Source organism: Rhineura floridana, chromosome 1 (genome assembly GCF_030035675.1).
Source record: "Rhineura floridana isolate rRhiFlo1 chromosome 1, rRhiFlo1.hap2, whole genome shotgun sequence".
Classification (NCBI taxonomy): Eukaryota; Metazoa; Chordata; class Lepidosauria; order Squamata; family Rhineuridae; genus Rhineura; species Rhineura floridana.
The window spans coordinates 38,028,519-38,047,948 of NC_084480.1; the positions used below are offsets into that span (position 1 = coordinate 38,028,519).

Consider the following 19,430-nt stretch of genomic DNA (forward strand, 5'->3'; position numbering starts at 1 on the left):
GGAGTAAGTGTGCTAGCATTCTCCAACAAAACTTTCTATTGCACTTGGAAGAAAAAAATAAAACAGTTTAAATAAAGCACTAAAATACCCTAGAAGTTTGCATTCAAAGATGCTGGTTTTGCAAGCCGTCTCCTGCAAACAGCATCATCTCTCACAAAACCTCTGATGTGTACATACAGACTGCTTTTGAATTCTGTCAGGTACTTTCTGGATTCTTGTAGAGAGCTATACTAGCCTGCATATACTCCAAAATGGCAACCTCATCTCTCCTTGTTGCTATGGACACACCATACGTCAGATCTGCACTTTTTTTCCTCAGACCTGTTTGTTTATGACAGGTCTAGGTGCTTCCTATTATGGTGCCTGCATCAGCACAGCATGCTATTCGCCAGTAATAAGAGCCCGCGGCAGCCACTGAGGTGATCAGCATGCAGCAGAGGGCAGAGATGCTGAGGAATTCGAGCATGCTCTCTGCAACTCTGCATAGAACGGCAATTTCAAGAATGGTTAAGCAGCATGCAAATCACAGAGCCTGACTTTTGCCAGGAACAGCCTGCAGTTACTGGTGAGGAAAAGTTTAAATACAGGCAAACTCATGGTGGTGATGGTGAAATCCTGGAAGAGACACCTTTGAGAAGCAAAGCAAATTAACCTCTTAGCATAATTTGTTGCCATCCCAGCTCCTGGAAATCTGCTGTGGATGATTGACTTGACTACAGCAGCAAAGTACCTGAGTCTCAGGATTAACACTTAGTTCGCAATACTATTACGCTTTCTTTGGTGACTCTTGCTTTTGAACTTTAGACTGCTTTCTCTCTGGCTGCAGGAGAATCTGTTTTGCTTCTCCTGTGCACCTGATGGAAGACTGCCTTCAGGGACAAGGCAGACGTAACCCAGAAGGAAGACATGGCAAGTCTTAGAGTACCTATCTGCCATCACGGCCAGTTCAACTAACACAACATCCACTTAGTCAAGTCACCTTGCCAAATGACCTCACTTGCTCAGATGAGACAAGGCTTAGCTCATACTCATACTGATATATCTGGGCCCATTCATTATAAATTTTGAGATAACACAAATAATGGCCTTTCCAGTTTCCAGACAGCTCCTGCTATGTAAATCCTTAGTAGGAGCAGAGGTTATTACATCACTGACCATGTTGAAATCCATAAGAATGCCTAATGCTTGCAATTACTGAGCAACCACAGAATCAGCAGACGGCTACAGATATGTCAACATACTGATAAAAGAATGATTAGAAAAACACAATTCAAAATAAAAGCCTTTTTATTTATTTTTAAATCACAGAACTCTAACAAATTTGGTTTGTACAAACCTATCTGTTAACTAACAAAAAGAGAAAGTTTTGGTTGATATTTGGTAATCAGTTTACATTACATTTTGGAGGCTGCCACAAAGGAAAGTTTGGGTTCTACAATATAGAAAACACTCTAAAGCATGATAGGATTCCTTGATTTAATCTCTTGGCACTTTTTTCTTTAAAAGTGTCACTTTAGCTAGGTAGGCATGGCATCTTGCTTTAATCATTAAAGAAGAGGAACACACACAGACTTGTGTCTTCAGCGTTAAACGTGACAACTCTAAATAATGTTTTCCTAATGTAGATATTCATGAAGGGTGCTTTGTTGCAATAGCACATTAATACACAAAAGCATCTAACCAAACCTATACAGCTGAGGGAGGAACATAAAATTTCTTTGGGTGCAAAAAGTCATGTTCTATGATGAAGTGTGTCTAGAGCAGGGCTGAACAACTTGTGGCCCCCCAGAGGTTGCTGGACTCCCATCAAATTTAGACAGCATGGTTCAATGGTCAGAGATGATGGGACGTAGTCCAGCAGCAACTGGCATATGTTGTTGTAGTTGTTATGTGCCTTCAAGTCAATTACGACTAATGGCGACCCTATGAATCAGTGACTTCCAAGGGCATCTGTCATGAACCACCCTGTTCAGATCTTGTAAGTTCAGGTCTGTGGCTTCCTTTATGGAATCAATCCATCTCTAGTTTAGCCTTCCTCTTTTTCTACTCCCTTCTGCTTTTCCCAGTATTATTTTATACTGGTCTTCCAAACCTAGAATAGAGCTAGTGCAACATAATGAGGAAGGTACAAACAAATTGTACCAATGATCCTTAGGAGGGATGAGACAGGGCTCAAAATTTTCTAGCACACTGCTGTAGCAAAATTCCTGGCTTGTATTCGAACAATCATCAAAAATATGGGACACACCCATGGCCACTAACTACTGCTACTCCATATTTAATCAGCATCAGCAGCCTATTAGGTACAGAAAGAACCAGCAGGATATGTGGGAAAGGCAAAACCTGGATGTTGATGCAGGGAAAGAGTAAAGCAGAGACTAATGGAAGAGTCAGCGTGGAATTAATGACTGACAACAGAGGAATAGGATAGGCATTTTTCTTTATTTCTCTCCCACATACTTTCATCATAGCTATCATGGCAATTGCCCACAGAACACTGTAGAACTTGTGGACTGAATGAAGCAGGAAGCAGTCCTGTAACTAAACCAGAGCCAAAAACTGTTTTCAGTGTCTCATCTTGACCTAGTATTTGTTCCAGAATTATATTTTTAAAATACCTCAGAGCATGTAGAGAATGCCTGGCCTTCAGCACTCATAAACCAGTCCTCCACCCACCAAGAAATGTGGAGGCAGAAGGAGACTTTCTGGTGGAATTGAGCCTGGACACGTTAGAAACTAAGTGAATATGGATTATGAAGGGAAAAGATGGCCTGACTAGAGGCATTTTGAACCAGCTGCAAAAAAGCAACATGACAGGAATGGAAGGTTATTGTAGTCTAAATGAGAGAGAGATTACTAGACCATGCAAATATTTTAGAAGCGGAAATATTAAAATAGTGGATCCAGAGATTCCAAGAATGAAGAAACTGGCAAAATTTGATAACTTCTTGACTGCAAAAAGGTATGTTGAAGATAATTTTGAGATTTCTTGCCTTGGACCTACCTCACATTTTACAACAGGAAAATACCCTTTACCACACTGGTTCACACGATAAGACATGCATATAGTTCTCTATAGCATGTACAGTAGAAGCTTGTTATAACTGGGGGGGAGGGTCGGGGAGACATAGGATGTACCCACATTATAGGGCATCTGTATTATAACAAAAGCTGTGTTCTGTGAGCAGTATTTTATTCGGGGGGGACATCATCATCCTCATGGTATAGCTAAATGAGCAGGACAGTGAACCATGTTATACTGAGCTTCTACTGTACATTTATTGTACATGTGCTTTAGTGTTTTGGGTCACCAAACTTTACGGTTGGATTAAGACTAAATTAGTCATGTGCTTTAGTCCTAGTAAAATCCATAGTTAGTTCTCACTAAGTTGTCCCACTGACTTGTCCCAAGCATTACTCAGAAGTATGTTTTGCTATGTTCGCTTATAGGCACATGCTAAAAACATAACAGGGCCCGAAACAGGGGAGCTTGTTAGAGTATCTACACTGTGACAGAGAAATGGAAGAGTTGGGAGGTTTGGGGTGAGGAGATTAAGAGGCTTTTCTTCCTAAGAAAGAAATTATGGAATGCTCTGAACTTATTTCATTCACCTCAGGAGGACAGTTGAGACAGGAAAATGTCATTATGATAACTTAACTGCCAACACTGTTAATTCCAGAGGGGTAGATCATATCGCAAACATACGTTGGAGAAAGGAACGGAGCAAGGAATTTCAGAAGAAAATCACCCTGTGCTTATAGATTACAGCAAAGCCTTCGACTGTGTAGATCATGAAAAACTATGGAATGCTTTAAAAGAAATGGGGGTGCCACAGCATCTGATTGTCCTGATGCGCAACCTATACTCTGGACAAGAGGCTACTGTAAGGACAGAATATGGAGAAGCCGATTGGTTCCCCATCAGAAAGGGTGTGAGACAGGTGTATTTTATCCCCCTATTTGTTTAATCTATACGCAGAACATATCATACGGAAAGCAGGATTGGACCAAGATGGAGGTGTGAAAATTGGAGGGAGAAATATTAATAATTTAAGACATGCAGACAATACCACACTACTAGCAGAAACCAGTAATGATTTGAAACGAAAGAGGAAAGCACAAAAGCAGGACTACAGCTGAACGTCAAAAAGACTAAAGTGATGACAACAGAAGATTTATGTAACTTTACAGTTAACAATGAGGTAATTGAACTTGTCAAGGATTATCAATACCTTGGCAAAGTCATTAACCAAAATGGATACAACAGTCAAGAAATTAGAAGAAGGCTAGGACTGGGGAAGGCAGCTGTGAGAGAACTAGAAAAGGTCCTCAAATGCAAAGATGTATCACTGACCACTAAAGTCAGGATCATTCAGACCATGGTATTTCCGATCTCTATGTATGGATGTGAAAGTTGGACAGTGAAAAAAGCGGGTAAGAAAAAAATCAACTCATTTGAAATGTGGTGTTGGAGGAGAGCTTTGCGGATACCATGGACTGAAAAAAAGACAAATAATTGGGTGTCAGAACAAATTAAACCAGAACTATTACTAGAAACTAAAATGATGAAACTAAAGTTATCATACTTTGGACACATAATGCGAATACATGATTCATTAGAAAAGACAGTAATGCTGGGAAAAACAGAAGGGAGCAGAAAAAGAGGAAGGCCAAACAAGAGATGGATTGATTCCACAAAGGAAGCCACAGACCTGAACTTACAAGATCTGAACAGGGTGGTTCATGACAGATGCTCTAGGAGGTCACTGATTCATAGGGTCGCCATAAGTCATAGTCGACTTGAAGGCACATAACAACAACAACAAGCCCATTCTAATTAGTTGCATTAAACACATATATGTTTATGCAGAATCCTATACATGTTTACTCAGAAGTAAGCCATTCTGTGTTCTGTGGGGCTTACTCCCTAGAAAGTGTGCAGACGACTGCAGCCTTACTGTGTCACAAACTCTCACTGACTGTAACCTGGTTCATCAGATTGCCAACCAAGCATGTGTGTGTGTGTATCCTTCCAATTTAGGAGTTCAGGCAGCAATTTAAATGTTATTCAACAGTGATGTTATTTCACAGAATGAAATTATGCAGATGCAAATGGGTACTTGCCACTGTGTCAGCTGTTATGACTCAAAAAGGGACTTAACGGTTTGGGACATAGAGTAGGGACAGGGATGGGATGAGGGACATCATGAACTCATCAAAGCAACTGCAACAGGAAGAAAAGTAAGGACAAAGTGTATTTTGCTGCTATGACCAGGCAAGTGGGAAGAGGAAGGTCTTTAACGTTAAAAAAAACCCAAAAACTCTTTCAGGCAACTGAGAGGAATAATTCCCGGCTATTTGAGAAGATTAAAAGGAAGCACGAACCTTCTAGCTCACGGGTGGGCAGGAGGTAGAACTGGACTTACTGGTAGATATCTGGGTGATTTGAAATAGATTGGCAAGGATTTCTGGCCCCCAATTGTTTACTGACTGCAACAACAAAACAACCCCCCCTCATTATACAGCTGAAATCAAGGAAGTGTATGTGTGTGTGGGATGTAATCAGGATTGGATTTGTGTGTGGAAGGAATGAACTCAGTTCAGTTATCATACTCAAAACAAACTCCTGGGCACATAATTATTTAATTCTAAGTTTTGCACTAGGCTCTGGTTGGTGAATCTCTTGGTTCTAGGGAGAAACAAACAAGACAAAAACCATACTTGGTCCCACAAATCTGAAATCTGGCCACCATGCTCTAGCTCATGAGAGTGCAGGAAAAATGAAGCAGGTACAAGACAGCTTCTGGGGCAGTGTCCTTCTACTTGTAGAATTTCAAGTCTTAGGACCAGGAGAAGACAGCAGCCAACTGTTGTGCACAATTTATTAGAAGATAAATGCCCTAATGTCCATGTACTCCTAAAGTCCTCACATGGCAACATGACTACAAGTTATTCCCATGTGTAAAATAAGACTTATATCCTTTCTGTTGCATAATTTGTGAGCAAGAAATACATGGGAGTGCTTGAAAAGCCTGTATCGCCTAGCATATATGTGACTGCTTCATAGACATATGTAACATTTCCTTCCTACATCACAAGAGTGACTGGAATACCCTTGCAAGTGACAGCTGTTAATGTTTTATCTTCTGGCGAGACAAAAACTTCCACTAACTTGCAGTCACACTCCAAAAGCCATCAGGACCTGCCGGGCTCAGATGTACAGGGAGCCCCCCCCCATCTGAACTACCACCAGCAGATTTATTTATATTTATGAGTCTACTCTGTGACCTGCTTCCTTGGCAATGGTTTATCAGAAATGGCAAGTTTTGCCATTGGTTTGCCAGCCTCCTTGTCAGCAAGCCTTTCTCAAGAAAGTGTACAAGAATCCCTTCTCCGTTATAAAGTTCTGTTGAAGATGAATGGAAAGGCCAGAAAAGCAAACAAGGTTTCTATGCAGGAAAACTCTCTAGTCTAGCAAGTTGCTTTTTGCACCCTCTCCTTGCTTCTGCAAGTCTTTTCTACAAGGGAGAATGATGTCTGCCCATCCCACCCACGCTCATCTCCATGGTTACCTGAGTGGAAGTCTGTTGTATGCTCCAGCACTACCTAGAGCAAGTACAGTTAAAGCACAAGGCACTCCTCCTCCAATGTAGAACAAAGACTCAAGACTCTTGTATCTCATGCCAGCAGCATAAAGAGAAGGTGGTGTTTACGCAGGGAAAGGTACTACTTAATTAATATGTTAAATATAATCCTTTGCACACACATGAAGAAATATCTTTCCTTCCTTCCTGCAAGCCATGGGAATTTCATAGCCTTAGCAGTAGTAGTAGTAAATTTATTACGGTCAAAGACCAGCATATAAATACACAGCATTAAAACAATAGGGTATAATTAAAATTCAAACATCCACAAAACTAAACAAATTTTGATAAAAAGCCAGTTATAAAGCCTATGTGTGCAAGCCATAGAAATGTCATAGCCTTAAAGGCATCATCATGCAGGGTCATTCACATGCAGTCCTAAAGCTGTCTGAGACCTGAACATATTTTGCTCTAATCATCCATGCATCACCCCACATCCACTTTCAATTAACCAATGCCATCCAGCTTTACAGACCATATCAAAAGCAGGGAGCCAGTAAGATGCAGTTTGCACCAGAGAAGCCTGAACAATTCAAGAAACCAGTCTAGAAAAACTGTCCAAGTTGCTTGAGTGAATGAGCGAAGTCACATGCAAAAGAAGGGAGGCAGAGACTGCTCCAGGGTCACAATCCAATCTCATCCGGAAGAAGTTACTTTTCTGTTCCAGTCAAGTTAGAGTTAGATGATTAAGCAAAAGCCATATACCAAGACTCTCTGAAAGCAATGCTGGGCTTAGAGACATGGGCACTTGCAAAAATGTAATCTACAATGCAGAATTAGCTGGCATATATCAAAAAGTATATGCTTGACAATGCTTTTTCACTGGGGAGTGACCACAGCTCAGGGTAAACTACAAGCTATGAATGAAGGAGGTCCCAGGTTCAACCTCTAGCATATGTAGCCAAAAGGATCAGGCCGGAGGTAATGGCAAAGACCCTTGCTCAAGTTCCTGGACAGCCCCCACGAACCAGAGTAGGCAATACTGGGCTGGATAGACCAATGGCACAACAATGCTAATCAGAAAAGTTACGTTTAAGTGGAAAATATATCCCAGAGCAAGTGATCATGAGATGTTTTTGGTTGGTTTTTCTCCCCTAGGAAGGCAAGGAAACACCAAAATCCAACTGAACTATGAAGTCAGTTAGCCAAGAGTGATCACGTTGCCAACATTATATAAGAACGCAGTCACATAATGAGCTACAGATGTTTTGGGACCTCATTATCAAGCTTTTTGACCTTAAAATTGTCAACAGCTCACCTGTCTGCTTTGAGCTGAATTGACATTTGCTAGGTCAGTAAATTTCTTTTTCACTGTTTTATGATATGCATCGGTTGAAATGCAAGAAACTGGCCGTAAGTAAATCCTTTAAATTAGATGTGACAGCATTATCCTTCCTCTCTAAATGGAAACAGGTTGCTTTAATCTAACATTGTGGTGGAAGTTCATAACACTAGTAGAAATGTATCACTACACTAAAGCTTATACAAAGGGCTGGTATACATATTACAACTGACAGACGGGTGCTGTTTGAAACCACTTCTGCATGCTGCTACACAGTGTGCAATGATGGGTCCCATGAACAGGATCCATTGTATGGAGAATCCCCACCATCAGACTCTCCTGGCAGCGGCCGGTGATGATGGTAAAAAACTCTCCTTGTGATGGGAGCAATCTACACAGTCATCTCGTGCAAGAAAGCAGCGGGGCTGTCATGCCTCCCTTTCTAAAGTTGTGGCACAAGCAAGCACTGGAAAGAAGGAATCCCCTTCCTAACACCACCATTAAACGCAGACCCACTGACTCAGGACTGTAAATTTTACCTGGCATGGGGAGGTTGGTTGCTAGTCCTTATTTCACATTAATATTTGCAGTTTCAGTCTAGCATCTCAATTTGCACTATGGGTGTGACACAGCAATGAGGCAACCCTAGCTTTTCAGGTTGTGTGTGCCTAGTAGTGTGCAGAGTGAGCAACTGCTAGTCCTTTCTGATCCAACTCCTGCTCCTTTCTGATCTGACCCGAAATCCCCCCCCCAAAAGGAGATTAAGAGTGCAATGCTAGACACATGTACTCAACATCTTCTCCTGCTCTTATCCACATCTCTCCTAGACATGCACAGTACTGCTGCCTGGGGTCAGTCTTGTTACTCTGTTATGGTTACAACCCTGCTATAGCCCTAATGCTTCAACCCCCTGGTGGTCTGGAAAGGCTGTGTTTGTATTACTACATATAGATAGTAACATAAACCTGAAAAGGTGATCTTGACGAAAACAGCTATAGTCTAACAAGCATGCTCTGCGGGACTGTACGCTTTTGTGGAAAGAAAACAACAAATTTGGAAGTATGCCTATAAAAGATTAATTTGCAAGATATGGTTTTTCACTTCTGCTTTATTTATTTAAAGATTGCTAAGGTATTGCTTACTTGTGTCATACATACAGGATGAATGTAGCCAAAAATAATACATTCTTGTTACATCTTGCTATTGCTCATGTATGTCAGGAATATGCAAAGTAATAATTCACAAAGCTGAAAAATCTAAAGGAATACTGTGCTGCGGGACAACAACCTTCTTTCTACAATGTTTACTCTTCCCAGCAAAACATGCAATGTCTTCTTTACAAGCACAGTGCAGCCCTTCAGGCTTAGCTGTACGGGTATTTTGTGTGTGTAATGCTTGTACATATAAATGCACTACATAAACATTACTGCTTTACCAGTGCATCTTCTGGAAAACATCTATTAGCATCACATATATGATCTATTAAATACTTATGGTCTCTCCCCTAATAAATGCTTATTCTAACCCAATGGAATAACTAAGCAGAGCTGGCTGGGGCAAAGTTTAAGGAGAAGCAAGCACTGTGATTGATGTATCCTCCACACACTTGTTATTTGCAAGTAGCTTGAAAAGTTAGGTGTGAAGCAGAAATACATTTTATATAATGGGCTGCAGTAAATCACTGCCAGCCTCCACATTGGACAAGCTCCTCTTGCTTATCTTGGTGGGCCAGTTAAGCCCCAGTTAAGTACTCACCCTACCCCCACTGTGCACTGCTCACCAGCAGTGTATTTATGTCCTGAGAACAAGTTGCTTAGAAGGGCAGTATTTCTCATAAAAACATCCCTGGCTACCCAGATGTGAACTCTATTTATTTATGTGGTTTTGTTTTACAAGTCAAAGGCACTCATGTATTTTTATATAAGGTATCTATTTGATTTATGCATGCACACACATGCACCCACACACGTACATCTGTCCATGAACTAAAGGACACAGTGCGAATAAGCCATGAACAGCATTATCTCCTATCAACACATAAAGCGTACTTAGGATTATTTTGAACAACGGGCACCTTCACCAAAGACACAATGCAAAGAGACTCTGTGCCAACACTGCTTTCCCAATGAAGGGAAAAGAACTGTGCAAGAGGACCCCCCCCCTTTTAGAGTCAGTTTTTCCTACACAGACCTAGAAAAATCCAGGACCTCTAGTCATCGTACAGGGCTAACTTCTAAAAAACTGGCACTGGTGGCCAGGAATTTCCATTTGTGACCTGCAAGTATAAAGTATAAGGAAGCGGTCCTGAGAACAGGGGCTTCTTGAGAAAACACTGGTTCTCGGGCTGCAATATCAAAAACACCTACACTGTGGGACTTATTTCTGAGTAAATATGCATATAATTCCACTGCTAGTATGGCTTGGGATACTGACCCATGCTATTTCTTATGATCAAAGTAATGATCAGAGCAATCCTGTACTTATTTACTCAGATGTAAGTCTCACAGAATTCAGTGGGACTTGCTCCTACGTACAACTGCAGCCTAAAACACCCATATTCCCATTTTATAGCCAAAATAAAACCAATAATGGTGTGCCTGCAGTATAAATTTTCACTGCTGATGTAAAGAATGGCATCATTCAGGATGACCTTCTGAGTGGCTATGGCAACTCAGCTCACTGTACATCTCATACAAGAAACCTTGGCTGTATGATCCATTTTCTGAAGCAATGGGAAGAGTCAATTTCTTATGAAATGTTTCTTTTCCCTAGTATCTTTGAAGATTCAAATACTGAACCCATTAACACCCCCTTGCAAATGTCTATGTAGATTTTTTAAAATCTCAACAAATTAACTGAAAGACAGGATACTCCATTCTTAAAGAATGTTTTCAAGGAAATAAACTGCTAAATTAATATTTAAAGTATGCTTTTTATATTAAAAAGGCTTTAATTAAAAAAAATCTAACTAGAAACCACAAGCCTGTCTCCTAGGATCATAAAAAGATCACACACTTACTATTATTGCTGATAGTTACACCTAATAGGTAGTTAACCGTAATATGAAAAACGGTCACATACTGATAGGATATTTGTTGCACTGCTCGCAAATGAGGCTGCTAAGTGAGCACTTTTACTTGCAACAATTGCCCTTTTGCTTTCACTAATAATTAAAGATCCACATACTTTTTTTAGACATACATCTGTGTTTTAAATGTTGTCCTAAACATGTGAAGTGGTGAACATAACCAATATCTGCTTGCAAACATGCCTGCTGTATAAGGATATTCTCCAGGAAGCCGTGACTGGTTGCAAGCAACTCTGTATTGAATATACACTTAGTGGCACACTAGGGTTTGCTATTGCAGTGTGTGAAGCTGCCTTGTGTGTGTGCTTAGCAGATGTCTAAAAAGGTGCAGGATCAAATCCTTAGTGGAAGTTTGCTTGCAAGAACGCTGGGTTCACTGTCGCTAACAGTTGACTGCCCAGAGTTAAAGAAAAAAATCCACATATAGATAAAGACAAGGGGATCATAGACATGTTATCAATAGGATGAACAATATGTAATAATAATTTTATCACAGAAGGAGTAAAAATGATCTCTCAAGAACAGGAGAGCATGGGGAAGAAATCACTGAGGGTCCTGTATCTTGATACTTGTGTGACATTGCACAGTTAAAAGCTCAAGGGGTTTGCAATAGCCAAACTGTTCTTTCCTTTGTCCCCTTGCCTCTGTAGGTGAGTGTGCAACCAGAGATGATTTTATATTTGTCATTATGTTCATATCCGACCATCCTTCCAAGAAGTTCAAGGTAGCATACTCACAACAACTCTATGAGATGGGTTTGGCTGAAAGTCAGTGACTGGCCCAAGGTCACCCAGTCAGCCAATTTCATTGCTGAACAGGGATTTGGTCTGCCAGTTCCTAGTCCAACACTCTATCTACTTCACCACACTGGGGCTCAACTGGTAATCAGCAGAGAACAACAGAAAACAGCTTAAAGATGAACAAAAGGCTAATGCAGCATAAAGGTAAGAAGACACCACTTCTGTGTTGAAATTTAAATAAAGGGCTTCACTGACACCCTAAAAAGAGGGTGGGGAATCTTTTCTATGGTTACGATTGTGTATGAAGGCAGTGTCTCTGGGTCATCAAGTCACCTTTCTTAGTGATTGATTCTCAGTCTAATCATGCTTTTTCAGAAGTATACTCCAATGAAATCAATGGAACTTACTTTCAAGTCAATAACATGCACTGCTTAACCACAAAGGTGTAAAACAATCTGTTTCCCCTAGGCACATGCCCTTTCTTGTTTTTCCTCTGTTCCGGGGCATTTACAACAAGCCATAACCACATCTCCTACTACCTTTAGTAGTTGACATTGAGAGTGCTGCATATAAATGTTGCATATGCACGTACACCAACTTTTCCCATCCGGTTTTAAAATGGCAGCATACTGATAATGGATTACATACAACCTTTACATGACATAAAAAGCTTTGAAACTCAAACCATACCACATCTTTTGAACCCCCCATTAGGCAAGTTTTACTCCCCTTTCCAACTTTATAATGGTGGCTGCAAAGAGCAAGATAGACCTGTCTACCTCAAAGGTCTGAATTATTTTCAATTTTGCCATCCAATTCATCCACTGATACAGTTTTATAAAAGGAATCTTAAATATAACGTAGAGATCCCTGCAAAGTTTTGCAGTATATATGTATATATACACACACACACACACACCTGGGAGTATTGAAATCAATGGAACTTAAGTTCCAGAGCAAACATGCATAGGATCAGGATGATACTCATAGATGCAGAATGCAATAATTCAACTTTTAGTCCTATCTCCTGAAAGTAAGTTCCATGGAGATCAACAAGGGTGGCAGCCTGAAGGAGGCTTGCATTTAGATCTGATGCACCTAAATTAGATAACATGTCCAGAGAGAGAGTAGTGCATGCACATTTTAAGATTGCAAACATGACTGTGAACAAACTACTAGCTTCCCTGACAGCCAAGGACACAAGTTTCCTTAGGAGTCACCTGGTCAAATACAGCCCAAGACTGAGGGTGCTTCCAGATGGGTGTTTACTGCAGGATCTGTGCTGCAGGTTTTTTGCAACATCCACATGGCCTCTGGCATCAAAATGTCAGCCTCCATTTTTCCCCTCCCCATTTAATCAGGATTTGCCCTTTCAGTGGAAAATCTGATAAATTAAAAACAACACTGTTGCCAACCTCCCATTTGTGATATCTGAACAACGACCCCTGTGCAGTATTAAGCCCCGGACTGGAAGCAAACCTAAGGCACTTGAGCGCATGGACTGAGAAGTAGCCAATATGTTGGCAGAGAGGCAAAACATCAACAAGGCAAACAAACGAGTGGAGTGGGGATGAGGGGCATGTGTATTAGGGAGGGAGGGTTCCTACCTTGTTCGATGCCATTTCACTGACGGAGTGCCTGGTCTGCAAGGTTTCCAGCTGGTCCAGGCACCAGTCCAGCTCCTCCAGGGTCTCGCTGGCCAGTTTCTGGTAGGCCTCCTCTGCGAAGAGATAGGGAAAGGAGTACTCAGTTCGCAAGCGTTTCACGGGGCTAACAGCAAGCTCCAGCGGGTCCATCCTGCCATACCCAGCCATGGGGGGATGCCCGGTGCCCACACATGAGTGCTGCTCCTTCATATTGTTAAGCCCAAGCAAGGGAGAAGAAAGACGGGCTTTGGTTTCCAGAGGGAACCACGAAAGAACAAAAGTCGCTCCAGCCTTCCCTTCAACAGTCCAGGCAAAGACACTTTTGGGGAGGAGAGGAGGCGCTGGCCGGAGGGGAGCCGAACGGGAAAGGAGGCGCGCCACGGGGTCCTCTAGACGGGCGAAGCCTCTCAGCTCTCAGACCGCATGGAGCTGGCGGGCGGGCGGAAAGACGCACGGAGCCGCGTCTCTCTGACTGGGGCTGTTTCTCTCTGGCGAGCGGGCGACTTTGGGCGACACGCAGCCGAGCGGTTTCCTTCCCTCAGGCTGGAGGCAGGCAACACCTCCTCCTCCCTCCTCCTCCTCCTCCTCCTCCTCTCCCCCCTTTGGGAAATCTTCAAGCCCCAATGAATCAGAGCGGTGGCGGACGCCGCCGGGTGCGTGGCCACCACGTTTCCTGTTTGCTCAACTTCTCTTCGCTCAGCGCAAGCAGCCGCTGAAAAACCAGGCTTCGGGGCGGCTTTTTACTCTCAGGGAAGCCCAATCTGTTTCTCAAGCCCGCCCTCCCACGGAGAGAGAGTTTTGAAGCCCTAGAAAACCTCCTCTTTCCCCCACCCTATCCTTTTATTGCCTTATGTTTTCTACTAGGAAGGGCGTGAGGAGAGCGCCTGCCTTTGAACAGCCACCGCAGGCTTTTTTTTTTTTTAAACAGCGGGAAGTGTTGTCTGTTTGCAGTTCTGGATGGTAGAAAGAGCGAGGGGGGAGAGAGAGAAAATTCGGCACGGAGCCCACGGCTTGCACTGACCCCCCTTTTTTGCAGGGCGCCTGTGGCTGTGCTCCAGTATACACAAGCGGAGCCCCATGCGGCTGCCTTCGCACAGCCTGTGGCCACCTGCGCGGGACGGTGGAAGGGGGGAGAGGGCCATGACGTGGCCAAGAAATCCCCTTCTCCCCCGCCCCCACTCCCCGCCTTCAGACAGTGAGCTCATTATATAACCACAAGCGATCACTCAGGCCAGTAGGATTGCTGCTGTCCAGGGCCTGGAGAAGGAACGACATAAACAAGATTACGGCCTCATCATAACCTTGAGCGCCTTAGGACTTCTTGGTGTGAAACTTCAAAAGCAGAGGCAAAGGGCTAAACTCAAGCAACCTGGGCCCAGTGATACAACATGCCTTGAGGGAAGCGTCTTCTTGTTCTCTTACACAAGCCTGTGTGGCCTTGGCAAAGTGGTCAAGGCCAAAGTGGTCTCGATGGAGGCCTCAAGATGACAATTTCTTCATGGACATACAAATCAGCCTAAAAAGAAAACCTGTTCACCCAACCCTCTGGGCACCTTGCAGCCACACAAAAAGCCTGTGCACGGCACATCTTGTCCCATAGCGAAAGGCAGTCATGTGCATCCACTTGCCACTTTGCACAGGATACCACTTTCGTCTTTCTCTTCCCAGTGACTTGTGTCCAGCGTTTTTAGGGATGTGCCAAAAACTGGATCCTGTATACAGTAGCAGAAGCATGAGACTGGTTCGCCAAATATGGGCAAACTTTTCCAGCAATTTGAATTATTTATTTATTGCATTTGTATACCACCCCATAGCTGAAGCTCTCTGGGCAGTTTACAACAATTAAAAACATTAAAAACAAATATATAGTCTTAGACAAGCATGGTGGCACCAGAAAAAAGGGAGGGCACAAAAGGGACATGGGAGTCTTTAAAAACACCTTTCTTTAAGTAACCACATGGTTCTAGCAATGGGAGGGGCAGGTGGAGGATAATCTGCTTCTTTGGGGGAGGCACTCATCCCCTCCCTGAGCTCTGCCTATTCAAACATATGGCTAGCATATGCCCAAGGCCTTAAGAAGGCTTTTATCTGTGGCTTTTAAAGTCCAGGAACTGAAAGATAGCATTTCTGGCCTATAAAGTGCTAGGTGACTTCTGTTGTATGTGGCCCTATAATAGACTAGGTCCTAGGAGAAGCTTTGACTGTCCCCCCCCCCACTGCTTGCCTCCAATTGCTCCCCCACCCCCACTCATTCAGATTACATACACTGGTGTTCCATTGCCAGCTTCTTATCTGATACCATTATCATTACTAATCAAGTATTTAGCACACTTAATAGTTAAAGTGTTTTACCATCTTTGGATGTAATCCAGTCAAAAGATAAGTGTAATTAAATCCCTGTTGGCTTCAATGGGGGAGAAGGCTAAGCAGGTCATTAAATCCCCACCCCTCCCGAAATCAATATGGCTCACTTGCGTGGATCATACCTATAATCTTTTTTTTGGCCTCGGCACAATCCTTGGAAGGAGTACTGTCTCATGCTCACATTTGATACAGGGAACTGAGATCACCCAAATGAATCTGCAGCCCGGTGGTATGATGTGGATCTAAGCCTTCCATATCTCTCTCACTCTGCTTACCAGACCACACTAGCTCTCTTTACAGTTTATATTCTGTATTTTCTTTAGGTAACCATCATATGTCCTGAAAATTACAGTTAATATTTGCACAATTTTAATGCAATGTATATAAGTCACTCTAGCCAAAGATTCAGCAAGAAAGGCATATTCAAATATTGCAGTATGTTTACTTTAAACCAAATCCCTGATGGAAGGTGTGTGAATGACGTGTTCATCACACAGTTTACTTTGGGAGAAGGGGGGTGAAGAATCACTTCCAAAAGTTTATCCCAGAGACCCAATATCAACTGAGTTTTATTTGATTCTGTTTTTCCCCACCCCTGGATGTCACCTGGCAACTGAAGAAAGGAAGACAGGAAGACAGGGCTGAATTTGAGCCAGCATTTCCAAGGACCAAGTCCCAGATCTTATTTTCAATGCCAGGACCTAGTCCTGAAAAATACAGTGATAATTCACTAATAGGCAAAGAACCTTGCAGTTTAAGAATGTACCTGTAGCCCACAGATATTTCTATCACACTTTAAAAAGCAGGGAAATTGGGCAGCTACAGTGAATGCACCAGAGGAGCAGGAGATCTAACCTCCTCTCTGAGATATTGTACTGCCCTACAAATTTGACAAAATGCAAACGCAATTTGGGTTGGTCTTTCACAGTCCAATTCACTTCCTATGTAGCTTGGAAGGATTTGGTAACGTGCCTCTGAGCATATGGTGCGTGGTGGCAGCACCTGCAATCACCCCAAATAACAGAAACAAGACATGTGCTGTGCTGATCTTGTTTAAGCAGGGAGGAAGCAACAATATTAAGACAGTTGATATAGTTCAGATAGTCACTTTAAATATGTTTGATTTACTTTGTAATTTTAGTGAAGTTTCCTGTAGGAAATCATTTTTTTTGTTGCTTCTTTTTCTGGAGAATTACATGTTTGGAGATGGAGAATTACATGTTTGTATGTTTGTTGGTGTTCTTCCTACTTTGCTTCTTTCCTGTGTTACTACTGTTTCTACAGTGAATCTAATCTAGCAAATTATATTTCTCTCGTTATTCATCAGAAATCTGTGTTAAAATTATTTTTATTAATTTCAATGCCTTTTTATTGGTCAATGTCATATGATGGTGAAGACAGCCGTTTGTGTTTCAAACTGGAGGTTATGTTCTATTTCTATTTTGGGTGTATTAACAGTTGAATCTGAAACTGCAGTTTGATATAAAATCAGACTGATTACAATATGTTGCTACTTAAGCAATGGCTCTAGCTGTTGGAAACAACAAACTTGGCCTGCCCAAGATGCATGTTTTCAGACTGCTATGCTTAAACTTAAGGAAAGGTGGGCATGGTCAATTAGAAAGATAGAACACACCTAGAATTTTGCTAGAATATATTTCACCTCCCACTGTTTTATCTTGTGCAAACCGAGACACTCCTCATGTCCACTGGAAACTATTCTGCAGAATAGACAGTGCCATTATTCCACAATTGTTTTTGGAGTTTTGTTAGTCTTGCAAAGTGTTTGTGTACTTCACATATTCACAGAAACAAAAAAAAAATTACTGTAGGAAACTTCACTAAAATTGCAAAGTAAATCAAACATATTTAAACTGACTATCTGAATTATATCAACTGTCTTAATATTGTTGCTTCCTCCCTGCTCAAACAAGATCAGCACAGCACATGTCTTGTTTCTGTTATTTGGGCTGATTGCAGGTGTTACCACACCATATGCTCAGAGGCACGTTACCAAATTCTTCCAAGCTACACAGTGAAAGACTATGAAAGACCAACCCAAATTGTGTTCGCATTTTTATAAATTTGTAGGGCAATGCAATATCTCAGAGAGGAGGTCTGGTCTCCTGCTCCCCTGGTGCATTCACCATAGCTGCCCAATTTCCCTGCTTTTTAAAGTTTGATAGAAATATCTGTTGGCAATAGGTATGTTCTTAAACCGCAAGTTTTATGGCCTATTAGTGAATTTCTCTGCTTTTTAATCTGGGAGGTAAGAAATGGGATCCTGTGCAAGTTTGCTGAGAATGGATTGATCATTTGCATGCTTATTGAGTTTAGTGGGATTTACTCCCCTGCAATCATGCTTAGGATAGGTGAAACTGACCACGGGATGGGGAGAGGAGGAGGAGGAAGGGCAGGGGGGAAGAGGGGGAGGGGAGCAGGCAGGAGGGGCAGTGGAGGAGGAGAGGTTTGATAATTTGCATGTTTTTTGAGTTCAGTGGGATTTCTCCTGTGCAATCATGCTTAGGATAGGTAAAACTGACCTGGAGGAGGGGCAGGAAGGGGAGGGAAGGAGATTGAGTGGTTGGGCATTGGGCAGAGGGGAAGCCCTGTTACTTTCCAAAAGGAAAACATTATGAACAGTATCATTCTTTTTCAGCATTTCCCCCATTTTTTTATTCTACAGCAGACACATGTAGTCTCCCACCCAAATTTAAAGCAAAGCCATCCCTGGCCACACCCACACCAGACCTTTATTCCACTTTAGACAGTCATGACTTCCCCTAAAGATTGCTGGGAACTGTAGTTAGTGAAGAGTGGTGAAAATTGCTAGGAGACACCCTGTTCTCATACAGCTTCTGAGTGGCTGACTGTTAAACCATTCTGGCCACTGGAGCTCTGTCAGGGGAATAGGAGTCAACTCTCAAGATTCTTCACAAACTACACTTCTGGATTCTTTGGGGGAAGCCATAACTGTCTCATGTGAATTAAAGGTCTGGCATGAATGTGGCCGCCTGATTAGCCATGCCAAGCAGCTGCGAGTCTGGCTTTTAGAACACTGACAATTGGTTTTTACTTAGCATGCCCAGGCTTATGATTGACTTCAATGGTAAATTTCTTAAATTAATTAAAAATCAGCTAGGCTTTTTAGCTTTTAAACTGCAAAAGATGAAGGTCAAAGTATGGGGCAAGGTCAGTAATAGGCTTACAGGTACTCTGTGAACATGGCTGATTTTTAATGAATTTCAACAAAATGATGAGAACTCTGAAAAAAGTCCAAAAGGGATTTGGTTTTTTCTCTCTCTTTTTACACTCTGAACTCTCAATTCTCTCTGACTGTTTTGTGTATCACCATGAAAATTTAGAGGGTTAAGTAAGCATTTCTGAGTTCAGGACTGTAAGTTTTGTAAGGTTTTGTTTTGAAATGAGCTTATGGGAAGCATCAGAATGGCATAGGGGTATTTTCAATTTCACACTGCAGAATGAGAAAAATCCATGCTGGCTATAGTATACAGCCACTCTTGTGGCTGTATAATAAAAGGTAACACTGAGCATGTGTGGTTTTCCTTGATCACTGAGTAACCACAATCAGCCAACACAGACATGTGGGGTGAGGAGCAGGGCTCCTATATCATTTCCCATTGGAGCCAAGCAGGCTTTATGTGC

At 42.2% G+C, this 19,430-nt stretch overlaps 1 protein-coding gene across 16 annotated transcripts in view; it reads right to left on the reverse strand.

Annotated features, from left to right (window-relative positions):
* Positions 1 to 19,430, reverse strand: part of PDE4D (phosphodiesterase 4D) — a 1,048,840-nt gene that overhangs the window by 83,037 nt on the left and 946,373 nt on the right. For 15 of the 16 annotated variants that reach the window (XM_061618437.1, XM_061618426.1, XM_061618453.1 and 12 more), the window contains one exon: positions 13,362 to 13,474. In XM_061618437.1, coding sequence (XP_061474421.1) covers positions 13,362 to 13,474 — 113 coding nt within the window. Of the gene's footprint in view, positions 1 to 13,361; positions 13,475 to 19,430 lie in introns of those variants that run through there. The other variant, XR_009761525.1, reaches the window with a different exon arrangement.